Source organism: Scomber scombrus, chromosome 16, assembly GCF_963691925.1.
Source record: "Scomber scombrus chromosome 16, fScoSco1.1, whole genome shotgun sequence".
Classification (NCBI taxonomy): domain Eukaryota; kingdom Metazoa; phylum Chordata; class Actinopteri; order Scombriformes; family Scombridae; genus Scomber; species Scomber scombrus.
In genome coordinates, this window is record NC_084985.1 from 6,359,391 (window position 1) to 6,371,000 (window position 11,610).

The 11,610-nt window shown below is 41.9% G+C and overlaps 1 protein-coding gene across 1 annotated transcript in view; it reads left to right on the top strand.

Moving 5' to 3' along the window:
- Positions 1–11,224, top strand: part of pou2f2a (POU class 2 homeobox 2a) — a 61,071-nt gene extending 49,847 nt beyond the window's left edge. Inside the window, exons 5-16 of the mRNA XM_062436566.1 lie at positions 148–291; positions 1,162–1,419; positions 1,681–1,795; positions 1,966–2,057; positions 4,093–4,368; positions 4,460–4,601; positions 5,008–5,156; positions 5,491–5,688; positions 5,834–5,882; positions 6,547–6,694; positions 8,505–8,578; positions 10,872–11,224. Coding sequence (XP_062292550.1) covers positions 148–291; positions 1,162–1,419; positions 1,681–1,795; positions 1,966–2,057; positions 4,093–4,368; positions 4,460–4,601; positions 5,008–5,156; positions 5,491–5,688; positions 5,834–5,882; positions 6,547–6,694; positions 8,505–8,578; positions 10,872–11,224 — 1,998 coding nt within the window. The remainder of the gene's footprint in view (positions 1–147; positions 292–1,161; positions 1,420–1,680; positions 1,796–1,965; positions 2,058–4,092; positions 4,369–4,459; positions 4,602–5,007; positions 5,157–5,490; positions 5,689–5,833; positions 5,883–6,546; positions 6,695–8,504; positions 8,579–10,871) is intronic.
- The last annotated feature ends 386 nt before the right edge of the window (positions 11,225–11,610 follow it).

The window sequence follows — 11,610 nt, forward strand, 5'->3', positions numbered from 1 at the left end:
GATTTTCTGCAAGTATCATTTGATTTCTTGTATAAAGTGAGATTAGGACCTGCTGAATCGGTGTGTGTCACTGTGAATGTGATGCTGCATGTACGGATTATTAAAGTTTGCTTTGCTTATAAAACTTGCTTTTGTTTTCACCTTTAGGGAAAGACAGAGGAGAGCTCTGAGATGATCCATAGTGCCCTTCCTCCTGCTCCTACTTCACAACAGCAGCAACAGCAGCAACAGCAGCAACAGACCCAACACCACCACACACAGATGATGCTGGCTGGCAGTCAGCTAGCAGGAGTAAGAAAACACACACACACACTATTCATTGTTATATATTACATTATATCTAGCAAGTAGATCTAACCCATTGATGAATTTCTAGATTTTTACATGAATACCAATTTAGATATACTGTAACTTTTGACTACTGAGTACAGCATATACAGTACTTTGAGATTTGTTTTCAAATGTAAAGTGCATCACAAATAAAATGTTTTATTATTATTATTATTATTATCATTGCTATTATTATTATTATTACTTCAAAATTTAGTGTTGTTTTCTACAAACCAAGACGAGCACATCCAAGCGTAGAATGTCATCTGATTCAAAGTGTTGGAGTATTCTCCATCATGGTTTCTATTCACGCCAACATTCGCTAACATGCCTCCATTTAAGTAGGTCTTAAGCTTAGGATAACGTTTGACACACCACCTGTCATGCAATAATGTCCAAGAAAATATACAGTCAATGTACATTCCTGCCCTGAGGGGCGAGAAAATTCTTGCACAATGTCAATGCACAAATTTTCACATAGCTTGACATAGCTCATCTGAGGGTTCTTTATGTTAAGTGGGTGGCTTTTCTTGCTTGTCTTGCTCTGGCATGCTTTAACTGTCGGCTAACAGATTCACCTACACTTCTCTTACTGGATTGTTTAGCTGACACTGCTCTTTGTTCTGTCACTGTTCTGACTTTGTCTTCATTTTATTCTTCCCCTACATGATCCTTCCCTCATCTTTTTGTTTGTTATACTTCTACTTGTCCTCCTCTTCTATCCCCTCCTTTTTGCATGTTTTCATCTTCATCTCATTTCCCATCATCCTCCTCTTTTCTCTCTCTCTCGTCATTGTCATTGGCCTATTCCTCCTCCTGCTCCCCCCCTAGCTTGCCGCTCTCCTCCCAGCCCAGCAGCAACTGCTCCTCCAACAGGCTCAAGCTCAGCTCCTGGCAGCAGCCGTTCAGCAGTCCAACGCTGCCCACGCCGCTCACGCTGCCGCGCAGCAACAGGCCAACCAGCAACAGCAGCAGCAGAACCAATCACAATCTCAGCAGCAGCAGCAACAGCCAACCAAACAGGAGCAAACTGTCCAAGCCCAGCATCCACAGCTGGCTCTGTCGCAGCCAATCCAGCTCACGGCCCAGGTATAAGCTTTAATGAATAGTGCGCACGGGTTTATTAAATCTCCTTGATAACAGGGAAGCATTTTATCTTGGAGTTGTACTCTTGACACTTGTGCACATCTTTGGCCGTCATTTAAAAAAAATAATATTTAAAGGTTTTTTCTAAATTGATGGATTGACTCTTCTGTCACTGTGCAGCAGAGATTACCTTTACCCTGGTTTATTTCTGCTACTGCTCTGTATTGAAACCAGTTTGTGTTTGTGTTTGTGTTGATGTTACAGGACATCCAGCAGCTTCTGCAGCTCCAGCAGCTGGTTTTGATGCCAGGTCATCCTCTCCAGTCTCCTGCCCAGTTCCTCCTGTCTCAGCCCACACAGGCACAGCAGCAACAGCAGGGTGAGGTCAACTTGGGAAACTCCTGATCTCCAGTCATCTCTACTTAAATCACTCCTTTACTTTAGCTTGTTGTAGTATTTTAGCATTTCTCTTACGCAATTGCCTTTGTTGGTTGAGTGATTTAATAATTTCACTGACAGATTGATTGAATATTGTTCTTCCTTCCACAGCTTTGCTCTCGACACAAAATCTGATCCAGCTACCTCAGCCAAGCCCAGGAGGACTTCTGACAACCCCACCTCGCCTGGGACTCCAAGCACAGGTAATACAATGTGTTTCAGACCCAGAGAGAGAGAGAGAGAGAGAGAGAGAGAGAGAGAGAGAGAGAGAGCTTGTTTGACTAAAGACCTTTACTGCAGGAGGAGTGGGATTGTTTTTGCTAGAGGTTCTAGGATTGACAACAAGTCTATGGGTCCACTACTTTGATACTCAAATATCCTAATAGGTTTTGTGATCATCTTTCTTTTCCTCTAACCCCACATATCCAATGTCTACCAGATGGATTATCATAACATCTTGTAAATATATTCATGGTTTCCACAGGTTGAATTGTAAGGACTAATATTAATACCTGGGTCAGTGACAAATAAGGGTTGGCAAGATGAGCAATTCAAAAATATCTTTAAAAATGGTTTTAAAAGCAGCATCATGTTTGTTAAACTGTACATTTTATATTTTTGTTGGTTTTATGTCATTTAAAATGAAACCAAAATATAGACTGAATGCTCCTGAAAATGTCAAATGGTGTATCCCACCTACAGTGTATTTAAGTGTACTTATACTAATAATTACTTCCTGATCTCCATGATTCCCCAGATTAAATGTAATATTTAGAACAATTGTATTCCATTACCTTTATTTAATATAAAAAGTTATAATGTAAGATCATGCCAAACTAGTTGATATGGTGTTTTATTGAGAATTTACTGTTTTTAAGCAAGTTGAATTATTTGGTACAAAGTTTTTATGGTTACACCACTTAGACATTTTTTCCATAATCCTCTAATATATTCTCTCAAAATGGATTAAAAGCAGAAATTTGATGCTGGGTCCACAAAAAAAGCAATGTGTGCAAGTTATTCATACATTTATTTTCACATTTTAACCTCTTTATATTTGACTAAACCACATGGACACAAAAACAATCTCATTGGTGCACCTGCAAAACTACTGACACTCTGTCTCAGCTGTACTTTGTGTTTAGTGCTGATCAGCTAACACATTGCACTAAGATGGTGAGCATGGTAAATATTACACCTGCTAAATATCAGCATGTTGACACTGTCACAGAAGTGCTGACATGCCTTCAGACTCTCAGACTTGTTTTCTTGTAAATATAATAGATGTTAAATCAAACACTGATTTTCTATCAGGCTAACACTCACCACTATCAACCTTCATTTGCTGCAAACCAGATGGAGGATGCAAAAAAAAAAAAACTGTTGATTGTGCTTCAAGTTGTGCTTCATGCTTTATATAGTCCTTTGCTTTTAACACATATCACACAAATCACTTTATATGTTGAACAAATAGCTGATGTCTGCTGCAACCACAGGAAAAAGCTTGATGTAGCTACTTAATACAAAATCTATTCCATAGCAGGTTGGTTTCATAATGGATGCGGTTTTCTGAATGCAATGAGGACCTTGAATCTTGATTATACATTCACCACCAAGTCAAACAGTTCGCCTTCTCCTCTCAGCCATTATCTCCTATAACCTAATGCATGAATGCATCCTCACACAGCCGAGGATCATTATAGAGTTTTCATTAGGCGGTGATGAAGTCATGTCAGACACAACAGCGGGTGTGCTCTGCTTGTTCGTGTGTCTTCTGCGTAGAGACGGCGAGATGTAAATGAGCCGCGTGGCAGGAAATATCACGCATGATGCTCGCTCAATTAGTAGATAATCCCGAAAGCTCAAGGGTCAGATTCTTGCTTTGATTTACAGAATGTGTCATATGACCCAGTGGGAAGCCGAGGTTAAACACAATTTCCAATTATTAAACTCATAGCATTTTTTTTCTCCTGTTTAGAATAAAAGATTTATGCTTGTCAGATCTATACAATCCTTTAAGGCACGTACGGTCAAATGTTGTTTGTTTTTTTTATGCATGTTTTCTAGTAAATTACCTGATGTGTATTCATGATTTCTTTCAATGTATAATTCAACATGCATAATAAATCATAGTAACACTTCCTTTGTTTTCTCTGGCCTCACATGCTCAACTCTTAGGCCATTTCAATAAAGCTTGTGTTTATTTACCTCTCCATCTTTCTCTTCCTGGCGTTGCAGAGGGAGAAGAGCAGCGATGTCGTTGGTGGAAGCAGCAGCGGAGGCGGCTCCATAGTTACCACCGTCGGCAGCGGCGTTGGCGTCGTGACGTCTGTAGGAGCCTCAGCGTCAGGCAGCTCCATGGCTTCCTCGTTGTCCTCCGGATTGACTCCTGGAAGTCACGGGGGTCATACGGGTCACGGGGGTCACCTGGGGGAAGAGCCCAGCGACCTGGAGGAGCTGGAACAGTTTGCCCGCACTTTCAAACAACGGCGCATCAAGTTGGGATTCACCCAGGTAAAAAAAAGATGGAGAAAAAAGGAAGAGGGACACAAAGTCGTCTGTGCACCTGCGTGTGTGTGTTTCTGACATTGTTTTTGTCTATCAGGGAGACGTCGGCGTGGCGATGGGCAAACTGTACGGTAACGACTTCAGCCAGACCACCATCTCCCGCTTTGAAGCCCTCAACCTGAGCTTTAAAAACATGTGCAAGCTGAAGCCACTGCTCGAGAAGTGGCTGAATGATGCAGGTGAGGACCCAAAACTAGTCATAGATGGTCTGTTTTCCTCAAAAAGCAACATCACATTGATTTATTTTGCATGGTTTATAATATAACTACAGTGTAATATCTTATTATTACAATTGATCTATTTAGAGTACAGTACAATATTATAGATAGATAGATAGATAGATAGATAGATAGATAGATAGATAGATAGATAGATAGATAGATAGATAGATAGATAGATAGATAGATAGATAGATAGATAGATAGATAGATAGATAGATAGATAGATTTGCATTAACATCCCAGTAGCATACATGAAAATGAATATAAATGTATATAAAACTAGATGCATGTACTATATCTGTTGGCCTGCATGTCCTCATCTTTCTTTCTTTCTTTTGTTCTTCCTCTCTGCCTCTCTCTGCAGAAACCATGGCAGTAGACAACATGCTCCCCAGCCCCTCCTCTCTCTCCTCCCCCTTGTTGGGTATGGAGGGTCTACCCGGCCGACGCAGGAAGAAACGCACCAGCATCGAGACCAACGTCCGTGTGGCACTAGAGCGCAACTTCTGCTCGGTAGGAGATCTAGTTAGAGCTGGTTAACTTAACAGCTCTATGTCAGCATGCACAGTGTCAGTCCTGATGAGCAAAATATTATCACAAGGCATGAAAATAGGTTTTATGCACCAAACACACAATAAAAATCAATAAAACACCTATGGCATGTATTTAGACCTCAGTTTTTACAAAATGATAGCTTTCACTTTATAGCATATATTATAATTACAGGCTAATTCTTTTATTCTCAAGAAAGAAGCAGTCTCACACCTGCCATCATATCAACATTTATATTACACATTTATCTCTATTTCTGTGTATTTACTTCTCGTTCTGTTGTTTTCCTCCTCAGAACCAGAAGCCTACCTCGGAGGAGATCCTGCTGATGGCGGAACAGCTCAACATGGAGAAGGAGGTGATTCGCGTTTGGTTCTGCAACCGCCGGCAGAAAGAGAAACGCATCAACCCCTCCAGCAGCACCACCCCTCCCCTGCCCAGCCAGACCTCGCCTGTTGTGACGCACAAAGCCTCTTGCTACAGCCCGCACATGGTACAGCATGAATCCAACTGAGCCTTTACCACCATATCACTGTTTTGTGTTATTTCTGAGGTTGGCTTGATATTTGTTTCACAGATAGATGGAAGTATTTCCTGATTTCTCTCTCCCCGTCTTTCTCTCTTCCTCCCCTCTCCAGATATCGACTCATGGTCTGTCCCAGGTCACCACCAGCCTCAGCACAACAGGTGAGCTGTAATTGCTGTTTGCGCCTGTGTAGAGTTTCATCAATAAATTATTAAAGGTTTGAGCAGGGGCTTCTCAATAGTGTTCTGGAAACCAAAGGTCGGTCACAGGAAGATTAAACTGGCTCTGACATTATTTGGTAGAAGTTGATATTTCTGTTCTTTCAGAGCCGTTCGCTGGTTTGTTGAAACACTGAGCAATCATCATTTTTAAAAAGTGATGTCTGTGAGATAAGAACTGAAATAGAAAATAGAAAACAATGATGTTTTGTTGACAACAACATAGAAGCACTGGTCCCATCTTGAGTTGTTTACCTCCATGAGTCATGACTCGTCCTCATGATTTATGGACCTTGGCTACATGGGGAGCTATCCCAGGCTTCACAGATATGACAGATGACCTGACAGGTAACAAACACAGCTGGAAATTTATTGGCCCGTTGAGCTGAGGCTAATACTTTCCATAGTCCAAACTCCCTCTGCAGGCTGAAGTATAGAGTTAAAGAAGACCCTCAAAAAGCTCAGAGTTCTGCCTGCTAATGAAGAACTGTGTCAATGATGTGTTTATTTATTGCTAACGCTGTAATTCACCTGTACAACGACAACAAAGTCTAACACAATCTGCTACACAGCATCCTAATCACTCCTTTTCTCTTCCCCCCCTCAGCCGCAAGTTTGTCACCTTCAGCATCCTGCCCCATGACTCCGATCAGCTCGGCCGCTATAGGCTCCATCTCTTCTTCTGTGAACACGCCCCCTCATAGCACAGCCAGCCCCGTCCCCGCCAGCCTCGGCACCCATGGGCTCAACACTGGGTGAGTGCCAGCAATGATGCATTTATTTAAAAGACTTCAGTCTCCAGTCTCCAGTGGTTTTCATTCAAGAGGTTTGAAATATATTTGTTATATTTTTTGTCTTAAAAGGAGAAAAACTAGAGCCTCAACATTTAAACTACAGTTGTATATCAGTGTAACCATCTACTTGTGCTTTAAAATGTTAAATAGTACTCAGGTGCAAGATAGCTGGAAGTCGCTGTCAAACAATTATAATAATACAAGAATATTTTAAGTCATTTATGAAGCAAAAATACCAAACACTCGTTTCATCTTTTCAAATGTGATGATTTACTGCTTTTCTTAGTGGGGTTTTTTGTCAGTGTCACTTAACTATGTTTGGGTCATTTGAAGAAAAACAAGCTTTTCAAGATGCGTCCTTGGGCTCTGGGAACTTTCTTATTATCACAATGAAAATAATCATTAAATGCAGCGCTAGGTTAAAGAGAAAAGTATGTTTTGTTCCTAAAGGAGAGTCCAACTCTTTACTCCTCAGTGGTGAATATAAAATATGAAACCAGCTCTAGCGTTTTTTACAGGTTTATTTAATCTAATTAGTGCTGTGTCCGTTTGAAATGGGGCGATTGCTTCTTGACAAAAATATCAGTTAAAAAGAGAAAGATTTAATAAGTTAAATAGCTTTACTACAGACAGAGACTTCACCAGCGAGACTAAACTGAGGTTAAACCGTAGAAGCAGTTTACGGCCTTCCATTGGTTGGTTCTCCTACCAATCAAACATTTCTGCGTTCTTATTGGCTAGTCTTTTTTCCTCCTGTGTACACTTGATCTCTCTCGTTGGGCCCGCTCAGTAAGTCAGAGCTCAGAAGCCCCACCCCGCTCTGATGTGATGGTGTTTATATCTAACAAGCAATATTATTTAAAGTTTGTTAAAGAAAGTGTGTTTCCATATATGTATTTCTTCTTTATGTGTCCAAATTGCACCAAAGGAGCTTCTGTCTCCACATTAAATCACCTGATGAGTGTCTGATGGCTGATTATTTCTCTTTTAGACCACCATGAAACAGTCAGAAAATAACGTGTTTCTGTCGTTCACAGGCTTTTTCTCTCTCTCGGAAAACGCTTACCAGCCAGTCAGTCACTCATGCTCTCTCTCTCTCTCTTTTTCTTTTCAAAAGTGAAACCCACAACCAAACCGAACTTTTAACATTATAAATCAATCCTCCTCTCTCTCGTGGCAGGGTTTTACAGCTCTGATCATGACATGCACTTGCAGAGCCCAGATGACCCGTGCTGCTTATCGCTTGTTTATTCAAAGTTTAAGTTTATTAATAATTAATCGTGTCGTGTGTCCAAATTCGACATTACACTCACATACAGAGATTCCCTCCTTCAGTAGATAGATCCTCTACTGTATATTCAAGAGCTCTTAGAGGTATTGGAGTGCTTGTGTTGTTTTTGACATGTGTGAACCCTTCTGAACTCTCCCACCTTTAACTGTACATCATGTGATACATATGTTCATACATGTTGCTGAGGATTAAGTAGTAGGTGTCTTAGACTTCTGTCACACCGGTTTGACGGCAAACCGTGTTGTACAAGTCACGACAAGGTAATGACAGGTACTGCACGAAAAAAAGACAAGAAGCTGCCGTTGCTTAAATTGCACGAGTCAATCATCACACAATAGACTGGAGCCTTCAGGTTTGCATTGCTGATAAATGATTTGGGTTTACCCATCTTAACCTGTCAACTGTTTCTCTACATGTGTGAATTGTGTGTGTGTGTGTCTTTGTGTGTCTGTGTGAATTTGCGGTCCATTCACATTTTAGGAACACAATGATGGGAGTAAGCACAGGGATGAACCAGGCCCTCATTGGCAGCAATCCCCTGGCTACCATGCAAGGTGTGTGTGTGTGTGTGTGTGTGTGCGTGCGTTTGTGTGTGTGTGTGCGTGCATGTGTGCGTGTGTGTGTGTGTGTGTGTGTTGGTGCATGCAGACTGTCCCCTCTGGCCCAGCGGGTCTTCATGAAGCTCCATTTTCTAAAGTCCTCTTCCCATTTCACTCTTCATCCATTCTATCCAAAATGAATTTCCTTGCAAAGCCTCGGACGGCCGTAGCCAACAGCGAGCCCGGCGCACACTCCTCCTCCTCAGCACAAACTTTTTGAATGGCTCAGTATGGTGAAAGATTCAATTTGATTCTCATACAATAGTCTGCTTTATCACAAATTGACAAGAGCCCCTTATGGCAAAGCTTAGGAGGCCAAGTCAGCTTACAGTAAATAGTTGAACAGGCACAATCCCACCTCTGCTAATATAAAGGCCTGTTGGCTAAATAACTAGTTTCCACTCAAAATTCCCCTCTTTTAAAAGCTGCCAAATCAATTAAGCATCACAAATGTGGTTTGTCGAGCTCAGCTTTGAATCCGTCACATGATCCATCTCCCTATACCGCCGATTCAGCCCTTCCCCTTTTCTCCCGCTCTTCTCGGCGTCATTCAGAGCCGGCCTCCTCCGGGCCATGTGCTGATGAGAAGGATACAGTCTGTTACGGAGACCGCGGCTCCGACACTGCCGGCTCTGAGAGAGTAACAGGCCGAGGAGAGAAGAAAGAGGCGCCTCGGTGAAAGAGAGGCGGAGGTGGGGGGGGTTGATCTGTGAAGGGTTGACGTGAAAGGATTTCAGGTTTGATTCCCTCTGGGGGCCGCTCGAGCTATGAATGTTTACACTCACGGTGCTGTAATGGATAAAAGTGTTTACTATTACACTGAAATTCAAAAAGTCAGCAGGTGTCACTCTCTGTTAAAGGGGAGTTCAGACCGGTGCATGTTTCTTTCTGCCATGTGTGCAGCAGGCTTTTCAGAGCTGAGGTGTTATAATGAATTCTTCGGGCTTGAAATATGTCTTAAAACTTAATAAATATTTAAAATAAACATCTTTAAGTGATTAATTGATTTAAGGACAGTGAGACCCCCCCTGAATATTGATGTAGGCGATTTTATTCGTGCTTTTGAGTGCACGCAAAACTCATTCCTTTCCATTTTCTACACCACAAGCAACCAGCTCAATCCATCGCATCGAAATGTGGCAGAGAGTGCATTGTGTGTGTGTGCGTGTGTGTGTGTGTGTGTGTGTGTGTGCATGTGTGTACAGCTTTGTCTGCATGCATTGTATCAACTCATCTCCATCTTCATGTTTCACTGACTCATTAAATTACATACTTTTAAACACATTTTACATCGAAATGTGAGATTTCAAAGATAGAAATGTTGAGTTTACCCAAAATAAGATAAAATAAGATAAAATAAGATAAGATGAGATATTCCTTTATTAGTCCCACGATGGGGAAATGTGCAGTATTGCAGCAGCAAAGTGGACAGTAAAAATAGAAAAGCATCAATAAAAAAGAATAAAGAATAATAAATGATAAGTACAAAAAGCAATAATAAACAATAGTAGTAAAAGATATAATAAAATAATAACATTATGCTTACCTCTGGTGGTATCTAGTCACATCTGCAGGTTTTGTGTATAGTTTATTGTTGTTTGAAAAGTGTTTGACTTGGGTGAAAAAATCCTTTAATTATCTCAAAGCAGTAAAAAGTATAAAGTCCACATCACTCTGCAGTGCTTCCTCCTCCTCATCATCATCATCATCATCATCATCATCATCATCATCATCATTATCATCATCATCATCATTATCATCATCTCAACCATCTGGGTTTGTAAATGTTTCCTGTGTTGCCGATGTGTCTGATGTGTTCACTGACTTCTCTTTATTTCCTCTTTCTATCTTCTACTTCTTTTTCTTTTTGTCATTCTTTGCTTTATCCATCGTTTCTCTATTTTCCACCGTCTAATCTTTTCCCTCTCTACATTTTCAACTATAACCACACACCTCTCCATCGTTCCTCCATCATTTGCTCTTACTTTCACTCGTATCACCCATCATCCTTTTCTGTCTTTCTCTTCATCACTTTGTTTATTTGTATTGATCACTCATCATTTTCTCTCTATTCTATCACTCTGTCTTTTCTTTTCCTTCTTGCTTTTTATTCCTTATCATTTTTTTCGCATCATCTCCTCGTCCCTTCTCTTGTCTTTTTCCGCCTTCCTTCTTCCCTCTTCACCTTGTTTTCCTGTCCTCTTTTCATCCCTCTTGCCCTCATCATCCTCTCTATCGTCTGTAGCAGCTCTAGCAGCCAGTGGCAGTCAGCTGTCCATCTCCGGCCTCGATGCGGGAGCAGGTCACATACTTCTGGGTGGACCCGGGGGCCGTTCTTCCCTGTTCCTCAACCGCCCCACCCTCCTCCCCATGGTGACAGGCTCCATGGCAACAGCCTCCACGCCTGCAATGGGACTGGTCAGCAGCAGCATGTGTGGTCCGAGGCTGTCCCTAACCCAATCTCCGCCCGCCGGTGCCAGCCACCTTGTGAGCCCGACTTCGTGCCACGAGGAGTCCGCCTCTCCTTGTTCAAGTCCCGCCTCTTTCTGTTCCTTCAGCGAAGCCTCACCTCCGCCCCTGGGAGGGGCCATGGCCGAGTGATCGCCGACTGACAGCCAAAGTATCCTATCAGAGGAGGACGAGGAGGAGGAAAAGGAGGAAGCTTTATAAATTTAAATTTACAACCTCGCCTTCAACCAAAGCCATCTCTCTGTCTGATCCATCTCTGATTTCGTCTCTCTCTCTCTCTCTCTCTCTGTGTCTCCCCGCTGAAATCTTCTGAAGCCAAAAATATACACAGATGGATGAGGGGAGGAAGCAAAGAGAGAGGAAGGATGGAGAGGATAGAGAGAACTGCAGAACGGAGGGGGGGAATTTGAAACCAAATAATGATCTACAGCTGGAGAGGTGGCACCGAAGAGTGAAACGAACACCACGCTTTTTATCGGCTGGAGTTTGAAAAAAAAAAGAATAAACTTGATGAGGGC